The 25,143-nt window shown below is 39.0% G+C and overlaps 1 protein-coding gene across 7 annotated transcripts in view; it reads right to left on the bottom strand.

The window, feature by feature from the left end:
• Positions 1-8,171: 8,171 nt before the first annotated feature.
• The window catches only part of scaf11 (SR-related CTD-associated factor 11), a 19,310-nt gene continuing 2,338 nt past the window's right edge, over positions 8,172-25,143 (bottom strand). The window contains exons 4-16 of one of the 7 annotated variants that reach the window (XM_079868821.1): positions 24,034-24,111; positions 23,866-23,945; positions 23,327-23,397; positions 21,276-21,310; positions 21,092-21,153; positions 18,561-18,677; positions 18,175-18,248; positions 15,381-17,732; positions 13,960-14,177; positions 13,176-13,277; positions 11,803-11,973; positions 11,301-11,420; positions 8,172-9,434 (exon numbers count right to left, since the gene is read on the bottom strand). In XM_079868821.1, coding sequence (XP_079724947.1) covers positions 9,330-9,434; positions 11,301-11,420; positions 11,803-11,973; positions 13,176-13,277; positions 13,960-14,177; positions 15,381-17,732; positions 18,175-18,248; positions 18,561-18,677; positions 21,092-21,153; positions 21,276-21,310; positions 23,327-23,397; positions 23,866-23,945; positions 24,034-24,111 — 3,585 coding nt within the window. In that variant the 3' untranslated portion in view covers positions 8,172-9,329. Of the gene's footprint in view, positions 9,435-11,300; positions 11,424-11,802; positions 11,974-13,175; positions 13,278-13,959; positions 14,178-15,380; positions 17,733-18,174; positions 18,249-18,560; positions 18,678-21,091; positions 21,193-21,275; positions 21,311-23,326; positions 23,398-23,865; positions 23,946-24,033; positions 24,112-25,143 lie in introns of all 7 variants that reach the window. The other 6 variants (XM_079868820.1, XM_079868819.1, XM_079868818.1 and 3 more) reach the window with 6 other exon arrangements.

Here is a 25,143-nt window from a genome sequence, read left to right on the forward strand (position 1 = left end):
AAAAGAATGAAAGTGAAGCAGCAGACATGACACTTAACATTTCAGACACAATACGCCATAATAGTTACCCTCAAACGCGCATTATGTAAGGGATAATGTATAGAGAGGCGGTCGTTATAGCGAATAACAAGCCCGACAGGCTGAACGAGACCCCGACGCGAAGCGGAGGGGTCTTGACAGCCTGAAGGGCTTGTTATTCGCTATAACGACCGCCTCTCTATACATTATCCCGCTTATTACATGGCTACCTACAAAATAAATAAATCATTTGCCACGAAATATTGATTTAAAAAGGAGTTTATTGATTTAAAAACGATTGTATTGCTTCCGCCAAAGAAAATAGTCCGTTCCGCGTCCATAGCAACGCGCTGTTTTTCATGGCAACGGTCTGTTATACTTCGCAGCGGTCTGTTATCAAGAAATAACAGACCGCATTCTACATTGGAATTCAGCCCAGCCATGTAATAATATCATTTATTACATGGCTTGGTTGAATTTTAATGAAGAATGCGGTGTGTTATTCCGCTGCTAAGTATAACACACCGTTGCCATGGAAAACAGAGCGTTGCTATGGACGCAGGATTCTAACCGTAGAGACGGAACGGACTATTTTCTTTAGCGGAAGCAATACAATCGTTTTTAAATCAATAAACTCCTTTTAAGATCAATATTTTGTGTCAAATTATTGATTTATTTGGTGGGTAGCCATGTAATAAGCGGGATAATAGAGCGAGGCGGTTGTTATAGCGAATACAACCCCTTCAGGCAGAGCAGAGAGAATGTGCAATGTTGAGTACAATGTCAAAACTACATTGTTGCAGGAGGAATGAGGCTCGAGTCTGGGAAACACGTGAATTCAGAAAGATTGATTAGGCTTATTGTAAAGTGAACGGCTAGAGATGTTAAAACTGGTGGTGATTCTGTTTTATGATTTACCTGTCACGTGATGCGGTTAATCGCTGGCAGGTGCACGTACGCCGCTTCGTTCTCGTCACTTCCGTGTTTTCCACATTTTATTTAATGTCTTTGTACTAAATATTTATAAATAGACTCATTATAACTTTAAAAAGGTTATTATTTAATAAGGTAACTAAAAAAGACAGTTCTTATTTTGTTATGGAATATTGCCGTGTTATAAAGAATTTATCTGGAAGAAATTTCTAAAATATTAATAAAATTACGTCCACTCCAATAAAAAAAAATACAAAAAACTCAATTATATATTAATAATATATAAATGTGAATTGATATAAAATAATTTAATGCAAGATTTCCTCCCGTAGACGTAAAGTTCACATCAATGTAATTCACATAATTCACCACAGGAGGACGTTCAATAAGAATATATTTATACAAAACAAAAATTGCCAGATGTTTTATTGCTACACGTGATCATAAACTGTTTATTAAAATATACTAAATAATCGTAAAATTATTTGATGCAAGGTTTTCCTTTGGCTCGAGTTATATCGCAGAAATAAATTGCATTAGTGTTATTCCTACAAATCGCCACAGGAGGGCGTTCAGCCTCGCGTTTTTAAATGTCTGTTACTGATATAAGAATATATTTCTACTTAACAAAATAATATTCCAGGTGTCTTGTTACTGCACATGGTCATCAAAAATGTATTATTTAACATTAAGTCAATGCAAGATAAATTACTGCAAGGATTTCCTCTGACTCGTTTGCCATTGAAATAAGATGGAGATTGTAATGCACAAAATTCACCACAGGAGGGCGCCCGCCCTTTTCTTTAAAATATATTATTTTAACAAATCGTGAGATGAAACGCTGTAATACACAAGAGAATGATACAATTGATTTAGTCATATTTTCCCCTCAGTCTATCTATATATCTAATAATACTATCTAATAATAAGAATAATATTTATGAATCAAGATTATTGTAGAAGCAGTGTAATTTACACAATTCACCACAGGAGGGCGCTCGGTTAAGTTGTTTTGACTTGCAAGTTTTTAAAATATATATATTATAAAGATGTTTTTACAAAAATAGGAACGTTTATTATTGCATAGAATAATCAATCGTAAAAAAAATAGTGTGAATAAATGCAAAAGAATTTAATGTCAGGTTTCCCTCCAAAAGTAACAGTAGTGTAGTTCACAAAGTTCACCACAGGGGGGCGTTTAAACTCGAAATTAAAATGTATTACATATGTAAAAATATATTTCTATTAAATAAATGGTGTAATTTGACAGATGTTTTGCTGATTCACGAGGTAATGAACAATTTATTAAATAGTAAATACATTTAAATTAATTTAATGCAATATAGGTGATTAAATACAAAAATACACAGCGACTGATACAGGACTTTTGTAATTTTCTTTCTCACTTTACAGATCTATCTAACAATAAACTTCCTTTGAAAATACATGTTTGCCAGACGTTTTGTGACTGACATTCATTGAGTTGTTAAATAATTGTGAATCAATGTAAAATAATACATTAATATTAGAGTTTACTCGGGATATAGCCGTAGTAGAGGCAAATTAGAGTAATGTAATTCACACAGTTCACCACAAGAGGGCGTTCAGACTCGGATTTTTAAATGTATATTACAGATATAAGAATATATTTCTACTTAACTGGTATTTTGACAGATGTTTATGATCATGAACAACTTATTAAATAATATTAAATCAAAGCAAAATAATTCCGTGCTCTTGTTGAGTAATGTATTGATTTTTTTTATCCTAATAATATTTTTGATGCTGCAGCGATAATTAATCTGAATTAATGCAAAAATACTGCACGGTTTGAATGAGGCTCGCTCGAGTTACTGATGTAGAAATAAATTGCATTTGTGTCATTCCTGCAGTTCACCACTGGAAGGCGTCCTGACACACAGACTAGTGTTTTGTGATAATGTTGCAGCAGTGTAATTCCCTAGATTCACCACAGGAGGGCGTGCATTTGCAATCTGCTAACGCGATTTTTATTAAATTTTTATTTTTTATTATTTATTTATTATTATTATTTTGCATACTAGTCCTCCACAATCCACTGCAAAGTCAAATGCAGCTCTGACTCCACTGAACATGAATAAATAATTGAGCTTTAATCCTTGTCAAACATCATAGTCTCTTCTCTTCTGCTCTGAGACTCGTTTTTTATTTTTATATTTCATTTTAATTTATTTTAGTTTCAGTGGTTATGAATGATTAAGATTAAAATGCCACACAAAAAGAAACTCTGAAGAGCAGAAGCTCCACTGGCTCAGTGGTTTGAGCATCACTCCTTCAAGTGGAGAATCCTGGTTCAAATCTCACTTTTGAGATGGAACATGCTTTAGTTTAGATTTATTGGTTTGAATGATCAAATGAGACAAAACTCCCCCTAAACAGGACAAGCTGAAGTGAGGAGAAGCTCGTCTGAGCATCGCTGAGGAGAAGCCTGGTTCAAATCTCTCTTCAGAGACGGAAAGTGCTTCTCTTTCATTCTCTCTGAATGATCAATTGAGAAAAAATTGTCCCCCAAAAAACACATTTTGAGTGTGTCTGCTCCAGTGGCTCAGCGGTGTGAGCGTCGCTCCTTGATGTAGAGAATCTCAGATCGTATCTCAAGCCGTTCTTCATGAGAGGAAATCTTTAGTTTCATTGGCGCTAAAAAGATTAAGACAAAACTCCTGCCAAAAAGAAAAGCTGATGAGGAGAAGCTCCAGTGGCTCAGTGGTCTGAGTGTTGCTCTGTAATGTGGAGAATCCTGGTTTGAATCCCTCTCTTTGTGGTAAAAATGCTTTAGTTTTGTCCAAATAAAAGATAAAACTTCAGAAAAAGGGTGTAATTGTTGAATTGCAAGTGGTTCAGTGGTAAAAGTGTTGCTGATCTGTGTTGAAAATCCTGGTTCAAATCTCACTTTTGCGTGGAAAATGCTTTAGTTTTATTGGTTTGATTGTTGAATTGAGACAAACAGAAACACTAGTGTGAGGATGATCCAGTGGCTCAGCGGTGTGAGTGTCGCTCCTTGATGTGGAGAATCTCGGATCGAGTCTCATGCCGTTCTTCATGAGAGGAAATCTTTAGTTTCATTGGTGCTAAAAAGATTAAGACAAAACTCCTGCCAAAAACAAAAGCTTGTTGGATAGAAGGTCCAGTGGCTCAGTGGTCCGAATGATGAGCTTCCATGTGGGAAACCTGGGTTCGAGTCTCGTTCTTATGATGCTTTACTTTCACCGGGTTTGTCCGAGAGAAAAAAAACACATGCCCCCCCAAAAAAAGTATTGTAAGAGTGGAAGCTCCAGTGGCTCAGCGGTCTGAGCGTTGATCTGTAATGTGGAGATTCCTGGTTTGAACTCCTCTCTTTGTGGTAAAAATGCTTTAGTTTTGTCCAAATAAAAGACAAAACTTCAAAAAAGAGGTGTAAGAGGTAAAAGCGTTGCTGATCTGTGTTGAAATTCCTGGTTCAAATCTCACTTTTGCGGTGGAAAATGCTTTAGATTTATTGATTTAATTGATCAAGTGAGACAAACAGAAACATTAACGTGAGGAAGGTCCAGTGGCTCAGCGGTGTGAGCGTCGCTCCTAGACGTGGAGAATCCTGGTTCGAATCTCTCGTTGTTAAAATGCTTTAGTTTCACCAGTTTTGTCCAAATAAAAAAGACATGCCCCCCAAGAGTGGAAGCTCCAGTGGCTCAGTGGTCTCAGCGTTGCAGTTCTGTGTGGGAAACCCGGGTTCGAGCCTCGCTCTTATGATGCTTTAGTTGAACCGGGTTTGTACAATAGAAAAAAAAGACATGCCCCCAAAAGAAAGCAGTGGAAGAGTGGAAGCTCCAGTGGCTCAGCGGTCTGAGCGTTGCTCTCTAATGTGGAGATTCCCGGTTTGAATCCCTCTCTTTGTTGTGAAAATCTTTAGTTTCGCCGGTTTGGTCCAAATATAAAAGACATGCCCCCAAAAAAAAGCAGTGTGAGTGTGGAAGGTCCAGTGGCTCAGTGGTTTGAGCATGTTCTCCCTGAACGGGAGGATCCCGGTTCAAAACCGGCCTGGATACTGAAGCGTGGTTGCATTGAGGAACGGTCTCCTGATCCTGATCCGAGACAGGTGACGAGAGCAATCGGATCAGACAGGAGAGCGAGAGATGGTTGGACATGAAGGGGGGAGGCAATATCCTAACTCCTCCCCCTGGGGATTTCTGGGAAGATAACCAGCAGCGGTGTTACTTTTCACCAAGATGTGTACTTATTAAAAAATATCCAGTCCTGAGTCAACAATTTTCCAGCTGGTTTTCATGGATAATCAGCTGCTCCACCAGGATCTGGACTACAGCTCCTCCTCATTCCTGCATCAGCCCTTCCTCCAATCACTCCATTTGCTAATTTCTTGGAGATCTGACCAGGGTTCGAACCAGTAACCTCTGTAACCATGAGGCAGCGCTCATACCAGTGAGCCACAGATCTCTTGGCTTTCACTTGCTGGAACTCATACTTCACTATAGGATCATCCCAACACAACAGGGTGAGACTCAAAACCATGTGTTTAACCACCAGCCCATCAAGACCTGGGACTCATGAGTGAATACAACCCATGTGACCTGTGATTTCCCATTATATAAGTAAAATCGATTAGGTCAGGTTAGTTAAACCAGTCCTTCTGTTGGATGATTGTCTGTGGCTGGAGAAACACCATCATGGGAGCGCTGGGATTGCTGTTCACTCATAATTAAGAATCACTCTCATTAGCATCATGATTCAGTTCACTGACACTGATGGGTTTCTTTCTGATCTAGAATAACCACTGTCTACAACAGGAAACATTTAATATGCATTGAAGGATTTGCTTCTCTTGATTTGAAGTTTAAGTTGCATCCGAAATTGCAGGGAATTGTTTTGAGAAAGTACTTTGCAACCGCTATAAAAGTATGTTCTCTGTAGTATAAAATCTGTCCTATGGATGTAATCCGAACATACTTTATCATGTTGTCATCATGTGATCTATCATATGCATACGCACTTCAGAATCTCACAGGTCATCCGCATACTTTATCCCTGAGTATTGTGTAAAATATAATTTAAAAAAATCGAAAAACATAAATATATATAATAAAAATAAATATAAAATAATATAGATTTTACTATAATTACCATAATCTAAATAAATAATTAAATCAAATATAATATAATTAAAATATATATATATATATATATATATATATATATATATATATATATATATATATTTTAAACAATTATGAGTACTGTGAATTTGGAAATACATTGTTTTTTCACCTACTATATGTTTTTTTCGGATGCAGACACTGTCTCTCCGACATTTCTGAGAGCTTTAATAACTTTCCACTTTTGCGCAAGTTAACAAGCCCGTTACGTAATAACAACCGCCTCGCTCTACATTATCCCGCTTATTACATGGCTACCCACCAAATAAATCAATAATTTGACACAAAATATTGATTTAAAAAGGAGTTTATTGATTTAAAAACGATTGTATTGCTTCCGCTAAAGAAAATAGTCCGTTCCGTCTCTACGGTTAGAATCCTGCGTCCATAGCAACGCTCTGTTTTCCATGGCAACGGTGTGTTATACTTAGCAGCGGTCTGTTATCAAGAAATAACACACCGCATTCTACATTAGAATTCAACCAAGCCATGTAATAATTACATGGCTTTTTTGAATTCTAATGTAGAATACGGTGTGTTATTCCACTGCTAAGTATAACACACCGTTGCCATGAAAAACAGAGCGTTGCTATGGACGCAGGATTTTAACTGTAGAGACGGAACGGACTATTTTCTTTAGCGGAAGCAATACAATCGTTTTTAAATCAATAAACTCCTTTTTAAATCAATATTTTGTGTCAAATTATTGATTTATTTGGTGGGTAGCCATGTAATAAGCGGGATAATGTAGAGCGAGGCGGTTGTTATAGCGAATACAACCCCTTCAGGATGATTCAAGACCTGTCGGGGTTCGCTATAACAACCGCCTCACTCTACTACATTATCCTTTACTTAAAGGAGACATATCATGCTTTTAAATCGTTCCTTTTTACATCAAAAATCATACATTTGTAGTCTATATAAAGCGGAACTGCAATGCTTGGGTCTGATTTCCTCATTATTATAGCTCCACAGGACCCTTTTCTACCCCTTTTCTGATGCGCGTCTGAGAGCAACTCGTTTTGATGCGGTCTCTTTAAATACAATTGAGACACTTCATACCCCGCCCCCTCTCCAGGATGCAGAGGTTCAACTCCACCCCGTTCGGCCATTTTTGTAGTTTGATAGCAGAGATACGATTATCTAGCGGCACAGAAACCTTTTATTCACACGTTATTAACAAAATGTCAACAACGGAAGACTTGTCCAGCCAGCCTTACATGTTCGAGCCAGAGTCGGAGCCGGAGCGAGATGAAAATGAAGACGACGAACCTGCAGAACAACGTCTTCATATGGATGTATCGCAATGGTGTGTTACTGTATTTACACATGAAACTTTGGTCTTCCGACCTTTTACCACCGTGTCGATTTATTTTGATTAATATGTGCGAGGGAGAGAGAGCAAGACAGCGTCTAGTTTGGAGACGGTGTCTTGTTTACACTTTCGCCTGGCTCCGAAGAGAGAGAGAGTGCGTGCGCGCGACCGGGTCTCTCTCTCTCTCTGCTCGTTCTTTCAGTTAAACATGCGCCCTGTCACAAGCGCGGCAGTTCATCTACATTAGACGGTGTAATGAAGCGTGTGGGTTACTACATCCAACAACCGAACATTTTAACTTACCCTCTCGTAACTTCTGCATCTTTTAGCTTGGACTACAAAATTGCAGCGAGAAATAAAAATGGCGGATTGCTCGAAGTGTTGGGCTCAATCTTCTTTTACGGTCTATGGGCTCAATGGGCTGGAAGTCAATGTCCTTATTTGGCAGTTCCGCTGCAAATACTGTGACGTAATAGTTCACAAAACGTCATAGAGAACAGAAAAATCGGAACAGGTTGAAAAATAAGGCCAAAACAGAATATAAAGATATCAACGAAGCAACTGAAGAGAATAATTTCAACTTTTCTGTACTTCTAAACACTCCAAATATACAACAAAATGCATTTAAGGGCTAAAAAAGTGGATTTAGCATGATATGTCCCCTTTAATGAGTGTTTGATGAAACGATCCTCTGATCTGAAGTCAGTAAATCCACACAGGACGGGATTCAGAGAGCTGGTTTATTTCATTGCTTCTGGGAGGGTAAACAGACACAGTGATTGAACTGCATAAACAGAAGTACAGGACTTAAACCTGGATATGACAACAAAATCATCTCAGCTCACCAACAAACTACCCGTGTTCTTTCCACGTAAGATTACGACTGAATCACTCACACACACACACACTCAGACACGCACACATTCAGCTGGGAATAATAAAGCTAATGCACATTTACTCCAGATTGTTTCTATGCTTCTAAAAGAAAAGGAGTTTAGGTCTAAAGGATGACTAATGAGAGAGAGAGAGAGAGAGAGAGAGAGAGAGAGAGAGAGAGAGAGAGAGAAGAGAAGAGAAGAGAAGAGAAGAGAAGAGAAGAGAAGAGAAGAGAAGAGAAGAGAAGAGAAGAGAAGAGAAGAGAGAGAGAGAGAGAGAGAGAGAGAGAGAGAGAGAGAGAGAGAGAGAGAGAGAGAGAGAGAGAGAGGACAGGACAGGTCCAGTCGTACCACTTGAATCATAAGCCTTAATTTTTTTTTTTGCTACTTTAAACTTAGAAGCAAAATGCAATTATAGCGACACCATTACAGACCGTAACCTTCCCCCCCCCACACACACACACACATACACACATATACCCATAAGACACAATCCAATAAAGGGCATTTGCACTATATCAAATCCAAATTAAACAAAATATGTCATCTCTAGAAAAATCTTCATTCTTGTATGCAAACGTGTTAAGAACGGCTCCAGTCAGTGACACCGCGGTGGAGGAATTGCACTTGTGCATTCAGCAGAACAGAGACCCGTCAGACCCTTCAGACCCTTCAGACCCGTCAGACCCGTCAGACCCTTCAGACCCGTCAGACCCTTCAGATCCGTCAGACCCTTCAGACCCTTCAGACCCGTCAGACCCGTCAGACCCGTCAGACCCTTCAGAGACCCTTCAGACCCTTCAGACCCGTCAGACCCTTCAGATCCGTCAGACCCTTCAGACCCTTCAGACCCGTCAGACCCGTCAGACCCGTCAGACCCTTCAGAGACCCTTCAGACCCGTCAGACCCGTCAGACCCGTCAGACCCTTCAGATCCGTCAGACCCTTCAGAACCGTCAGACCCGTCAGACCCTTCAGACCCGTCAGACCCGTCAGACCCTCAGCTCTACTCGGATTTGTTTTTGCGGATGCGCTTGTATTTGTCAACATAAGCTTTCACCAGGTTGGCCACTTTGTCGGCATTCACCTCGCCACTCTTGCTGTGGCACACCTAAGAGAAAGAGCAAGACATTTGCTGTGTATTTATGAAGCTACGTGTGCAAAATTCATAATCTGAGTAAATATTATACTGACGGCACATGAACATAAATTCAAGAAATAGATACACTAAAATCAAACTGAATATGCAGAGGTGCAACTGTGATTCGAGAAATGTGGCAGAGAGAATTGAATGTGACGATAGAAATAAAAATATATATACACAGTGAGGAAAATAAGTATTTGAACACCCTGCTATTTTGCAAGTTCTCCCACTTGGAAATCATGGAGGGGTCTGAAATTGTCATCGTAGGTGCATGTCCACTGTGAGAGACATAATCTAAAAAAAAAAAAATCCAGAAATCACAATATATGATTTTTTAACTATTTATTTGTATGATACAGCTGCAAATAAGTATTTGAACACCTGTCTATCAGCTAGAATTCTGACCCTCAAAGACCTGTTAGTCTGCCTTTAAAATGTCCACCTCCACTCCATTTATTATCCTAAATTAGATGCACCTGTTTGAGGTCGTTAGCTGCATAAAGACACCTGTCCACCCCATACAATCAGTAAGAATCCAACTACTAACATGGCCAAGACCAAAGAGCTGTCCAAAGACACTAGAGACAAAATTGTACACCTCCACAAGACTGGAAAGGGCTACGGGGAAATTGCCAAGCAGCTTGGTGAAAAAAGGTCCACTGTTGGAGCAATCATTAGAAAATGGAAGAAGCTAAACATGACTGTCAATCTCCCTCGGACTGGGGCTCCATGCAAGATCTCACCTCGTGGGGTCTCAATGATCCTAAGAAAGGTGAGAAATCAGCCCAGAACTACACGGGAGGAGCTGGTCAATGACCTGAAAAGAGCTGGGACCACCGTTTCCAAGGTTACTGTTGGTAATACACTAAGACGTCATGGTTTGAAATCATGCATGGCACGAAAGGTTCCCCTGCTTAAACCAGCACATGTCAAGGCCCGTCTTAAGTTTGCCAATGACCATTTGGATGATCCAGAGGAGTCATGGGAGAAAGTCATGTGGTCAGATGAGACCAAAATAGAACTTTTTGGTCATAATTCCACTAAACGTGTTTGGAGGAAGAAGAATGATGAGTACCATCCCAAGAACACCATCCCTACTGTGAAGCATGGGGGTGGTAGCATCATGCTTTGGGGGTGTTTTTCTGCACATGGGATAGGGCGACTGCACTGTATTAAGGAGAGGATGACCGGGGCCATGTATTGCGAGATTTTGGGGAACAACCTCCTTCCCTCAGTTAGAGCATTGAAGATGGGTCGAGGCTGGGTCTTCCAACATGACAATGACCCGAAGCACACAGCCAGGATAACCAAGGAGTGGCTCTGTAAGAAGCATATCAAGGTTCTGGAGTGGCCTAGCCAGTCTCCAGACCTAAACCCAATAGAGAATCTTTGGAGGGAGCTCAAACTCCGTGTTTCTCAGCGACAGCCCAGAAACCTGACTGATCTAGAGAAGATCTGTGTGGAGGAGTGGGCCAAAATCCCTCCTGCAGTGTGTGCAAACCTGGTGAAAAACTACAGGAAACTTTTGACCTCTGTAATTGCAAACAAAGGCTACTGTACCAAATATTAACATTGATTTTCTCAGGTGTTCAAATACTTATTTGCAGCTGTATCATACAAATAAATAGTTAAAAAATCATACATTGTGATTTCTGGATTTTTTTTTTTAGATGATGTCTCTCACAGTGGACATGCACCTACGATGACAATTTCAGACCCCTCCATGATTTCTAAGTGGGAGAACTTGCAAAATAGCAGGGTGTTCAAATACTTATTTTCCTCACTGTATAGTGTAACCTATATAACCTCGATCTACTAAAAATCTAAACTTACTTTTTCCACAGCTTTGCGTACAATCTCTTTATATTCCTCCTTGTTGATTTCATTCTTCTGATAATATGGCTTAATCGCTGCTTTCACCTCATTGACGGCACGCTCTTGAATCTGCAATTTCTGCTTGAAAGGGGAAAATGTACTTTAGGAAGTGCGGCGCAGGATATGGACATCAATTCAGTTCAAGCTTATTTGTATAGCGCTTTTAACAATACACATAATTTCAAAGCAGAAAGTGCATGAGTCTATAATACAATCTAGAGTGATCTGTTATCAGAGGTAACGGTCAAAGTTATGCATTTCAGAAATGTACATATACAAAGTCACAGTTAGCTAAAAATGTATTAATTTAAACAATGTATTAATTGAATGCAGAAACAATGAGCTCATTGAAGTAATGAATACTTGTTTGTTAACAAATGATTATGACATTTAGAAAATGTAGCATTGGTGCATGTTGATTGATTAGCATGGAGCCGTTTGCTTGAACATGAACTCTTGCCTTCTCTTTCTTTGAGCTGTCGGCGTGGGCCTTGCTGTGAGTTGGTTGGGTGGTGGAGGACGGCTGGGACGCAATGACCGTCCCGATAGGATGAAGTGGCCCTGCAACTACTTTAGTTGGCATGGGCTTGAAAGAACCTTTGCCTTGTATAGAAAAACTGGGCATCACCTGCTGTAAAATATAGAAATGTTACAACCAAATCTTACAACGTTACAACAACAACAACAAAAAATGGTTTTCCTTTTTTTAGAACACTAAAATATATGTATATATAATCAAAAATGTTATTATATCACACTGGAATAATCTATTCATTAACCCATCTAATCATTAAAATGATTACTGTATATACTATTATACCTATATATCTATACATCTAGCTGTTTTCTCTCTCTTTTCATCTTCTTTCTTTTCTCCCCTCTGTGTGTACTTGTTTGTATATGTCATTGGTCTATTTCTTTGTATATGCAGCTTTGTCTTGTTAATAAATTTGTTTAAAATAAATAAAATAAAATAAAATCAACTAAACAGCACATAACATTAAAATTAAAATCTTGATATTCATAATTTTTCTTAATTTTATATTCCCAGCACAATCAGAGTTTTTTTATTATTTTTATTTTTTTATGGTTTTAGTTGTACTTAAAGGTGCAGTGTGTAATTTTTAGCCCATCTAGTGGTGAGGTTGTGAATTGCACTAAACAGAAGTTAAGGTGGCCAACAGGAAGTGATGTCGTCGTCTGAGACAGCAGAGAATAGCCAGTTAACCAATGAGGTTTCTTTACAAAGATAAATGAAGAAATTGGGACAATGAAAATGAACAAAATATTATTGTGACTTGTTCATCATTGTGTCAGTGTTTTATTCGCTGACTTTAGCTAGATTCTTTGCACTTAGAACAACACAGTGGCGAAACGCGTTTGTCCGTTTAGGGCCCTGTAGAAACTTGTCGATGTAAGGAGACCTGCGGTGTGTGTAGAGAGAAATGGCTCATTCTAATCTAATAAAAACATAACGATTCATTATATAAGGTCTTTATACACCACTGAAAACATAGATATGTATATTATATTGCATTTCTGTCAACAGATCCTCCTAAATTAGTGTGGTCAACAGTACCGACTTCGGTACCAAGAAAGTCGATACCGGATGCCGGAAAGTAGGTACTTTCGGTATCAAGCCAACCACAGACATATCCGATGAGCTCGTGAACACAATGGCCAATCAGAGGTGTTTATGATTCCACTCAAAAGCGCTCAAAGTGTCACATTTTTAAACAGTACCGACCTGGTACTGAAGTCAGTACTTTTGACAACATTATCCTAAATATTACAATAATATGCACATTTAACGAGAATAACCCTGGTGCTCACCTGAGATGGGTGGCTTTCAGGCGCTATTACGGTGAAGCCGGCCTGCACCGGTGGAGGAGGTGGAGGAGGCGGAGGCAGTCCCTGCACGGCTATGGATGGGACCTGTCACGCAAGGCAAGTTTATTTATATAGCACATTTCATACACAGAAAGGAGAAAGGAATTAAAACAAATCACAAAATAAAAGCAAGGAAAATTAAAACATAACTAATAATAATTAATTAATAGAGATGTAAAGATTAACACATTTTAGTTTCGCTTTCAAATTAGCGCCAATTTGGGGACGGATTGCTTGAATGGTGAGTTCATTAGCCTATTATTCTTAATGAGAAACACAACAACAAAAGATCCTGAATGATCCTGAAAATTCAGCTTTGCATCACAGAAATAAATGATAATTTAAAGTATAATAAATTGAAAACCAATTATTTTAAATTGTAATAATATATCACAATATTAAAAAATAATTCTGTATTTTTGATCAAATAAATGCAGGCTTGATGAGCAGAAGAAACTTCTTTCAAAAACATTAAAAATAGTAATGTTTCCAGACTTTTGGCCTGTACTATATATATATATATATAACATTTTCAACAAAAATGAAACATCACTGAACTTAAGCTGGACTGTGACACTATTTTCTGGAAACAAACTTTGTTGCATTATTTTCCTGTTATCTCTGTAAAGCTGCTTTGAAACAATCTGTATTATAAAAAGCGCTATATAAATAAAGGTGACTTGACTGCTCGCATACACTTGTTCCCATACAACTTTCTCATTCTCACCTGTAGGAGCGGGCCGGCGGGGTGCAGCTGTACTGGCACTGGAGGGGGTAAACTGAACTGAGGAGGCTGTAGACCCACACCTGGAGGTCTCGGCAGAAGAGGACCCATGGGGTAACGCAGGACCCCCATCACACCGAGCTGGTGGGGCATCAGGGTGGGGGGTAGAGCTGGAACAGCCTCGGTTGGCAGGGGGGCATTTGGCTCATTCTGTGGGGGATCTGAAATGTAGAAAACGGACATGAATGTAAATGTGACCCAAACATAATAAAGGGGAAATTCACCACTGGCATAATGGGCTTTTAACTAAAGGAATAGTTCACTTGGAAATTCTGTCATCATTTATTCCCCCTCAAGTCGTTTCAAACCTGTATGAATGTCTTTTTTCTGCTGAACACAAAAGAAGATATTTTGAGGAATGTCAAAAATTGTTTGATGGACCCCATTGACTTTCATATTAGGAAAAAAAAACAAAAATCAATGGGGTCCATCAACTGTTTGGTTACCGACATTCTTCAAAATATCTTTTGTGTTCAGCAGAAAAAAGAAACTCATACAGGTTTGAAACAACTTGAGGGGGAATAAATGCTGACATATTAATTTTGAAATGAACTAATCCTTTAAACTTGACTGTCTATGTAATAGAAATGCAAATATCTTTGAAATTCATGCAACATGACTAGAGAAAAAGAGCTTAAGAACATTAATAATACACTTTAATCAACATATTTATGCTTTAAGGATAAGACTTGGAATATTCACACTGATGCAAAAATGATAAACGTTTTATTTGAATAGACGCGTTAACAGACGTTCATTCCGATTCAACATTTTTTTCTTTCTGAGAGCGGGAGAGGCGTTTTCCATCACACTGTGAATACTGCTGGCCAGCCAATAAGATTGGTAAGACACTTTTGGTTACATGTCCAGAGCCGCAGCAGTTACATAACACTATGCCTTGGTGGCGCTCATTAAAAAAAGCATTCTTTATTAATAAATTATTAAATCGATAATGTTTTATGATTTCAATTGATTAGACATGCTTTTTGATTGCTTAGGTTTAAATGTAAACATTAAAAGGAAATCCATAAATTAATTAATTTGAGCAAACTTTAAAAAAAAAAAAAAAAAAGATTTATAAGGCCTTTAATAATTTGTTGTTAAAATGTACAAATTTCATGATTTCAATAACATAGGCATGTTTTCTAATTACTAAATTTAAGATGGAATCCAGAAAAATTCTAATTGAAAAAACTGAATTTGAGGAAAAATTAAATCTGATTTCATAGGGCCCTACATCTATTATCAGAGAGTAAAAGTACAGCCCATCGGCCGTTTGTTTTACGCATTGGCGTCACATACAAATCATATGTGAAAAACGTTTGTGTTGGTGAGAACAGGCCATTATTTGTATAAAGACAGACCTGCTTGTTTTGGGACACCTGGTGCAGCTTGATCCTCCTCTTGTCTGTTCCAAGTATTGTTTCCGCCGCCTCGGTCCCTGCGCGAGTAGTAGTTCTGCACATCTGCGGGAAGAGTTCGCCGCACGGCCCAGCTCGATGCCGACGACCACCCCGACCGATCCATCGCCGTCTCGCCACCATCAGAATCTTTTCTCTTTCCTCCGGCTCTGTTTTCGTTGAAGCGGCTATAAGAATCCGTGTTATTTGCGGTCCCTGAGAAAGAAGTGCGTTGCCTCCAATTATCTGCTGGTTCGCTCTGCTGGCTGGCCGACCAGTTTGAGCCTCCTCTCCCGCGTCCAGCGCTCCAGCCCCCCCGACACCAGGAATCGGCAGGTGGATCTCCCGGCTCACGCCCTCGAGCATCAGCATCCGGGTAGAGCTTCTCCCTGTCTTTTACCCAGTCCGGGTTCTCGCTTCTGCTCCGATCAGGCGACACCTCATTGAAGTTGCCGTTGTCGGATGAAACATGCTCTCTCGTTGACGAATTCCCAGGTTTTTCCGCATTGTTCCTCCAGTTTGAATTGCGGAAACCTCGTCCACCACCTGTGCTCCGCCATCCATCTGTTCCCCAAGACTCCCTCTTGCGAGGAGAGTGTCCGCCGTGATCCGAGCGTTCCTGGGACGGGCTCCGGCGTCCGGGTCGGTTTCTGTTCCTGGAACGGCTACGTCGCCTGTGACTTCGCTCCCGGCTACGACTACGGCTACGGCTTCGATTCCGCCGGCCTTCCCGCTCTTCCTCTTGCTGCTCGCGGCTCCGAGATGTGGATCGGGTCTTGTGGCTACGATCCCGTGATCGAGACCTCGACCGGCGTGACCCTTCACTCTTAGACTCCTTGGTAGGTGACCAAGTGGTCGTAGGCGAGTGAAAGCGAGACCTGCGGGATCGTCCATCCCGGTCCCTCTTGTCCGAGCCTTTCGCTTCCTTACAGCTGTCAATCTTGGGCTTTTGATCGGCTGTCTGAGCCACGTGCGCAGTGGGATTTATTTCAGCTTCAGCAGCATGAGCTTCACTCTCGGATGCAGGAGAATCGCACTCCATGGGAATGAGGTCAGTGTTGTCCTGAGGACTCCTTGCATTAGTGTCCTTAGTTTCTGGAATAGCTTTCTCTCCGAGTATTGATGGACCAGCGCTCTGATCCTCTTGGAAGGTACTGGATTCCTGCTTGTCGGCATTGTCTTCCGTGGTGTCAGGCTCCGGTTTTTGATCCGCAATCTCTTGGAGAGTTGGAAAGCTTAGTGATTCCTGCTTGTCGGCATTGTCTTCTGTGGTATCCGGCTCTGGTTTTTGATCCGCAAACTCTTGGAGAGGTGGAAAGCTAATGGATTCCTGCTTGTCAGAATTGTCTTCTGTGGTATCCGGCTCCGAATTCAGATCCTCAATATCTTGGAGAGGTGGAAAGCTACTTGATTCCTGTTTGTCAGAATTGTCTTCTGTGGTATCAGGCTCCGAATTCAGATCCTCAGTATCTTGGAAAGGTGGAGAGCAACTTGATTCCTGTTTGTCGGAATGGTCTTCCTCGGTGTCAAGCTCCGGTTTCACATCCACAATCTGGTCAGAATTTACTGTAGGTGGCTCAGCTGTTGATTCCACTTGCAGAGGTGATTCAACGTCCTGTGAATCAGACTGGGACTCTTCCAGTTCAGCAGAGGAACGAGATTGGCAATCGTCCTCCACTATTGGTGGAACATTCTCCAATTCAACTTGGTCTGAATCATCTGTCTCCACTTCTTTCTCGCTATCATCTCGTGAAAGTATCTGATTGTCTTCATCTTCAACCATACTCTCAGTTGCCATTTCTTCTACTTTTACAGTTTCATCATCCTGGTTATTGGCCTCAGTAGGACTCGTCTCATTCTCCACCTCCATCTTCTCCTCCGTATCCACTGGGTCTTGGTCGCTATCAATCTGATCAGGACTTGCTTTCTGGTCCGTTTTTGGTTCCTCAGATTCTGCTTCCTCATTGACTCCATCTTCCTCATGATTCTCAACCTCCTCATCTTCATGTCTCTCCACAATCTTCTTTTTTGCACGTCCTTTCCTCTTCGCTCCAGACCTCGGATTGCTCCCCTGCTGTCCTCTGCTCGTAGAAGCAGGAGTATCGTTTATGGTTTGTGGTGTAGAAGAGGTTGTTTCCGATTCTGTCGGTTGCGACTGCGCAGATGAGGAATCCTCTGCCTCAGCGCGACTGTGACGAGAGGAACGTCTGGTCGCAGTAGTTTCTGGCTTCACAGAGGTCTTTGACCCAGAACCCCTGGTTCCCTTTCTCTCCTCACCTTTGGGACAGGTGACGGCACAAACTATGCCATGAGGAACTAAGAAACAGGAGATAAAATAAGTGTTAATTGTAACGAAAATAAAAACTAATAAATAACTGAGGGAAGAAAAATGAGAAACTGAAAATAAACCCGGCCACAAATTCATTTGAGTTTACATTGTGATATAATAATATTATAATAATAAAACTTTTACTATTATAATTATGGAAGCTTTACAACCCACCTGAGAAATTTAAGAGAGGTAATCATTTTTAAAGAACACTATTTAGCACATTAACTTTGGCAGCCCTAACAAACTAAAACTGAAATAACAACAAATTAAGCTGAGACTTGATAACAATGAAATAGCAAATTAACGCAAATGAAATAAACTAAGTTGTAAGTTGTAAAAAAATCGAAATAATAACCAGATTATTACGCATGTCTATTATGCATGTTTAACGCAACTAACAAACAACTCTGTTTGAAGTGAACTCACCTGTGTGTTCAGAAAGCAGCAGATTCAGAGAGGCGGAGACCGCTGACAGAAGCAGATGTGAGTGGAGTAACACCCTATAAGTCAATAAACAAATGTTCATAACCCAAAATAAGAGACATGCACACAAACGAAATAGCAGCTAAATGGTACAAATTCTAAATTTCAGATTATCATTTACACTCATAGAATGAGTACTATAACTGGTACTTGTATGTAATTTCAAAACAAAAGCTGAATCAGAATAAAGTTGAACTACCCTAGTAAACAAGACTTAACATCATGCGTGCAATGAGATTCGAACTGGCGGTTTCAGCAGTTCTTGCCATCTTTGAGCGCACTATCCATCAGATTGTCGGTGAACAGACTGTTTGAAACATGCTTCTCACCTGGGCACACCTGTAGAGAGGACAGGTACAGAGGCAGAAAGCCATCTGCGTTTCCTCTCTAATCTCCTCCACTGAACGCCATCTGGACCCTCCTCACAAACCTCCACAGATCCTGCCCTACAGCGCAAGACAGACATGACAAACAAAACACTTTATCCTTTTACAAAGTCTTGATGTTTTCAGGCTCTACTATAACAGGTTTTCCTCCTTGAATGTTCACTATTTTCCCCATATTCTACATACATACACACACATATATATATATATATATCTTGAGTTGATTGGAACTTCTTAATTATTGCCCTGATGGTCAAAATGGGGATTTTCAATTCTTTAGCTATTTTCTTACAGCCACTCTCTATTTTGTGATGCTCAACAATCTTTTGCTGCACATCAGAACTATATTCTTTGGGTTTTTTTCATTGTGATGGATGATTCAGGGAATCTGGCCTTTGTGCTTCCTCATATATAAACTCCTGTGAAACAAGAAGTCATAGCTGGACAATATCATGTTCCTAGTCGCCCTGGTGTGCTAAAAAAGGTCAATATTAATGGGAATACACTTCAGAGATATTTTACTCATAAAAAATTCTAGGGGTATGAATAATTGTGGCCAACGTGTTTTGGAGAAAAACATTTATTTCATAATGTGATTTCCCCCCCCACTTTCAATTCTTTTACTTCAATGAAAGGTTAGATTTTTGCCAATTTTTTGAATGAAAGATCAAAAGGATAAACGATGCAGATTTATTTTTTACAGCCATTTTTGATCATATTTACCAGGGGTATGATTAATTCTGAGCACGACTGTATTAGGGATGTTAACCGATGACCGTTTGACCGATGGTTGACCGTATCAACGTTAACCGATCAAAGTTGTCGGTAGTCGGTTAAAAAAAAAAAAAAGTGATCTCTAAATTAGGCTATTATAGACAGTGGACTAAACGCTACTACAGTTAGCCATCTCATTCCAAGATCTTTTTGTGTGAAGTGAACAAATCCCTCACACTCAATTTTTCATAACTCGCCTGTTTGTACTTAATAAACCAATAAAAACATTTGGCGCGAGGTCACAGCGTTTGGGTTCGCGCGCTCACAAGGTTTGCGAAAAGTAAAGGCTACAGGCTAAAACACTTGAGGTTACAGCCAGGGCAGACGACAGGAATCATCATCTTTCTTTATTATTGTTAGCACTACCTCCAACTAAAGCGGTGTCTCTTCGGAGCTGTCATTTTCTTAAATGAGCCGCGGCAATGTTTCAAATGAGCTTCTAACGCTATACAAACACCTTTATTTTCAACGCGATCACCTTGTACCCAAACCATTTCGAAACTAAGGAGCCATTTGTCCTCCGATTACATACAAGCTCCTCGGCGCCGCGTTTGCGGGACTCATGTTTCGCGCTTATTTTAACCGGCTAATGAGGCTCGGTGGTCGGTCAAGAAAATTTTTAGTTTTTGCCATCCCTAGACTGTATATATATACTTTGCAGAGCTTTTTCATGCTCAAACAGCAACATTACACACTAAAAATAGATGAAGATGGAAAAAGCATAATAGGTCCATGTAAAGGGTAACTCTCGCCAAATTGCAACCTAGGCTATTTTTGTTAATCTACCCGAGTCAAACATTCATTTAAAAGCATAATTAGATTGGAAACGGCACTTTTAAGTTTGACCGTATTTTAGTTTTCGGTCAAATTGCCTTTTGAATGGGAGTGCTTTACAGCATCAAAAATCTTTATTTTTAAAACACTAAGAAGGCTCGACACAACATGAAACTGTGCTTGAAGTCTCACCAGTGGCTCTACTCATGAACTCGAGAATTGACAACATTGTTTGTGTACACAGATTTTACTAAAAAGAAAGGTTTTGTACGACTCACTTTATCAGTTAGTTTCAGTCCGGCAGCATTCTGTCAGTCAAAAGTAGTCGATCTCCGAATGCAAAGTAACATGAGGAGAGTAAAGATGGAAAGCTCCTAAAGCTTACTTCAATATAAATTCACGGATAATTTGTTGTTTCGTCGTTAGTGAAAATCAATATTGACCTTGTATTTGAAAAAGGATCCTCATATAAGAAACAATACTAAAATTCAGAAGTCAGTTCATTCACATTCGGAGATCGACTACTTCTGACTGTCAAAATGGACACAGCTACAGTGAGTTGTTCAAAATCTTTCTTTTTAGTAAACTCTGTGTACACAAACACTGTTCTCAATGCTGGAGTTCATGTGTAGAGCCCCTGGTGATACTGAGAGCAAAGTTTCATGTTGTGTCGAGCCTTCTTAGTGTTTTAAAAATAGCGATATTGATGCTATCATAGAAGCACTCCCATTCAAAACGCAATTTGACCGAAAACAAAAATACGGTCAAACATAAAAGTGGCGTTTATATTCTAATTATATTTTTTAACAAAAGTTTGCCTCGGGTAGATTAACAAAAAGACCCTAGGTTGCAATTTGGCGAGAGTTACCCTTTAAGAGACACTGTTCAGTCAACAAAGAAACAGAAGACACATGATGTTCACTTACATGATCTGTGTCAGCGTGCCGAGCGTCGCTCCCTGTTGGCTTGGCAGTGACGAGTGAAAATGCTGAGTGAGCAGAAGAGAGTGGCATGAGTCTCCACTCACCTGCACACATAAACACATTTCCCCTGTTATTCATATGCACAAAACAAAGACCAAAAAGAGGAATACAACAGTGCAATACTAACCTTTCTGTTTTTATCCACAGATGCATCCGAGTCACCTGCCGGGGAATAAAAGACATTTATTTTGGAAAGCTCTTAATTCGCTAAACGTTTATCAGTTCTGTTATATAGAGCTCAACACCGCAACCAACAGAGCTGCACGATTCCTGAATAAAAAGTTAAACAAAATAACATGTAATTTACTAGAAGTTCTGACAAAATGTTAATTGCTGCAGAATATTTAATTTTAAAACTCTGTTTGAGTGAATGATTCAATGACTCCACTTGTTTCATTACTGGATGAATCAGCGTTTTTGAACGAATCTCTTGAATGAATGGTTCAATGACAAATACATTTTAACGGTCACTTGTCTCCACCTACTGGAGAAACAATGTAATGATACAATCTTTATTTGAAGCATCAAGTTAGATTCAAAGGTTGATATATTCTATTTTTTTAGTGATTAATCATGCAGCTCTCCCTCAAACATAATCTAATGCGAGTCGTTTCTACAGGCAATATTCTGGTTTATGCAACTTCTCCCGACAGCATCTTTGGCAAGATCAACACGTCTCATAGTTTGTGAAAAATTAATTGAAAACATTTACGATGGAAATATATGGGTAAATATATTGTGCAGTACATTATATATATATTATATATTTATATATTTTGTAACACACATTACATTAAGATTTCACGTTGAAATTTACATTAAGTAAGGAATAATTGACGACAGGCCGTTGAATTATTAGAAAAATAATGCACACCCGAGGTGGTAATGCGGTCACGACGCGAAGCGGAGTTACACCTCGGGTGTGCATTATTTTTCTAATAATTCAACGGCCTGAAGTCAATTATTCCGCTTATACTACAGTTACCACACCTCGAAACATTGTTCAGATTATGTATTTCAAGACGTTTGTAAAGTTTTTGTCATTAAAACGCTCTTGTATGTAGGACTAATTTCCTACGCATCTAATCCCATGCCTCCGTTGCTAATCCCAAAACGTCATTTTAGAGTTAATAACGGAGGTTTGAGCCACTGATAGCAGACTAATGCTGGGACACACGACTAGCTGACACATTCTCTGACTGTTTTCATCGCAGATTTTAAACACCGACTTTGAACACAGACTGAACACGCTGAACACGCGTTTGGGCATGATCAGTCATCAAATTACATTCATAACCGGCCTTAAAGTGTGTCCTCGGCTCGGCTTTATGCAGTTATTAGAGAGAGATGTTGCAATAATGAGACAGAAAAGCATGTGCGTCAATATTATTATTTATTTATTAATTCAATTCGTTTGAATTAATTCGCTTATTCTTTTTTTTCTATTATTGACAGATGACGGTAGACTAGCCAAATAAATGAAAAAAAAGAAGCCTTTTAACAAGTAAGGCATATCAATAATTATTTATTTGTTATATTATCTGCAATAAAAATCCGTGCTGCAGGACTATCCATTTATTTAGCCTATATTCAGTTTAATTTTCTATTGATTATAGATAGGAATATACTTTATTTATTCAAAATAAACTGCATGTTTCCATTGATTGTGAAGCTAGACATTGAAAATTGCAGATCAAGCGCATGGGGCTAAATGTTTTTTCTTGTTATGAATTGTATCCTATTTTCCGTTATTACAGTTCACTATGCGAAGTGATATGGAACTATAATGCGGTCAAGACCTGCCTGGAACTACTTTAGCTGTGCGTTTCCCTGAAAATAATGCACACCTTAGAACGTTCGTCAACCAATCAGATTCAAGCATTCAACGGCCCTGTAGTACAATGTTAAATTATGTTCATGTTAATTCACAATAATGCATTAACGTATTCTATAACCAGTCCAATGTAGTTTCTGTTCAATCAACAGAAATGTGTTGTATTAATTAAGCTGGAAAGCACTTTGATCAATGGCAGTTGTTTTAAACGTGCTATAGAAATAAAATGTGCAATATATTGTATTGTAGCAGAACTTAAGTTGAATTTAACCTGGAATAACCTTTCATATTGAAATATCAATATAAGCAACTGATGGGCAAGACAAGAATCAATAAGCACATACCTTTTCTGTGGCATTTCTGTTTGGCATTAGCCCTTTTATCTTGCGTTCTCTCCAGAGTGCCTGTCTCTGCCCTGTTAACGACACAATTAACTATTAAATGTGACCCTGGACCACAAAACCAGTCACAAGTCAGACGGGTACATTTGTGGAAATAGCCAACAATACATTGTCTGGGTCAAAATTATAGATTTTTCCTTTTATGCCAAAAATCATTAGGATATTAAATAAAGATCATGTTCCATGAAGATATTTTGTAAATTTCCAAACCGTAAATATATATATTTTTTAAATTTGTGAGTGAATGCAGCACAATCGTCAACATAAAAGGACAACTTTAAAGGCGATTTTCTCAATGTTTCGATTTTTTTCCGAATAGTTGTATCTCGGCCTAACAAACCATAAATCAATGGAAAGCTTATTTATTCAGCTTTCAGATGATGTATTAATCTCAATTTAAAAAAATTGACCCTTGTGACTTTGTGGTCCATGGTCACAAATGATCAGATGAACAGCAAAATGAACGCAAACGCAGCACTTACACACAGACACGACGCATCCGTGGGCCGTCCGGACTGCAGCACGTGTTCAGCGCCGGCAGTCTGAGCGCCTTCACAGGAATCTGAAACACAGAGGAGAAGCTCGGCTGAGTTTGATCAGGAATCAGAGGCTCTTACCGGGACATGCGGCACATCAGGAGGACGTCTGACCTTGATGCACTGCTGCGAGGAGCCCTGCAGGAAGATCGCGCTGAAGGGTCTGCGGTCCACCGGGCAGGACTGAACCATCTGTGGCCCGACACACACAACATCACACATTACAGTATGCAGTGTATATTCCTTGGGTAGTATGCAGATTATATATAAATACACACATACACTACTGGTCAAGAGTTTGGATTTCTGTAAGCACTTATAAGCCAAGGCTGCATTTACTGGATCACACGTAATTTGAAACATAAAGTTAAATTAAAAAATGTATTAAAAAATACATTAGAAATTAGATTAAAATAAATAAAATACAAAAAATTAATTTGATGTTAGTAAATAAATGCATGAGTGAATAAAATAAATACAAAAATAAACAAAGCATCTAACAGTACAGTACTATAATGAGGAGAAGAAAATTATGTAACTATTTCTTGAAATCATTTTTCACAGTATAAATAAAATTGTTGTGACTCATTTTAAGGATCGTTAGATGTCCTTGCTAAATAGAAGTATTTCTGGCTTTATGCTTAAAAATGCTGAATTTTTTAATGTTATCACAGTAATCATAAATGTTTCTTGAGCATCAAATCCTCATATTAGAATGATTTCTGAAGGAACGTGACGCTGGAGTAATGATGCTGCTGAAAATTCAGCTTTGATCACAGGAATAAATTATATTTTACAACATAGAATATACAATATATTGTATATTGAATATCGTGTAGGTACAATATACAATATTCACATAGAAAACAGCGATTTTTAATTGGAATATTTCATTGTTTTTACTGCATTTATAATCAAATAAACGCAGCCTTGCTGAGCAAACATTTGACCAGTGGTGTATGTGTGTGTTTATAGATAGATAGATAGATATGTGTGTGTTTATAGATAGATAGATAGATAGATAGATAGATAGATATGTGTGTGTTTATAGATAGATAAATAGATAGATAGATAGATATGTGTGTGTTTATAGATAGATAGATAGATATGTGTGTTTATAGATAGATAGATAGATAGATAGACAGATAGATAGATATGTGTGTGTTTATAGATAGATAGATAGATATGTGTGTTTATAGATAGATAGATAGATAGATAGATAGA

Source organism: Squalius cephalus (genome assembly GCF_949319135.1).
Source record: "Squalius cephalus genome assembly, chromosome: 4".
NCBI classification, from domain to species: Eukaryota; Metazoa; Chordata; class Actinopteri; order Cypriniformes; family Leuciscidae; genus Squalius; species Squalius cephalus.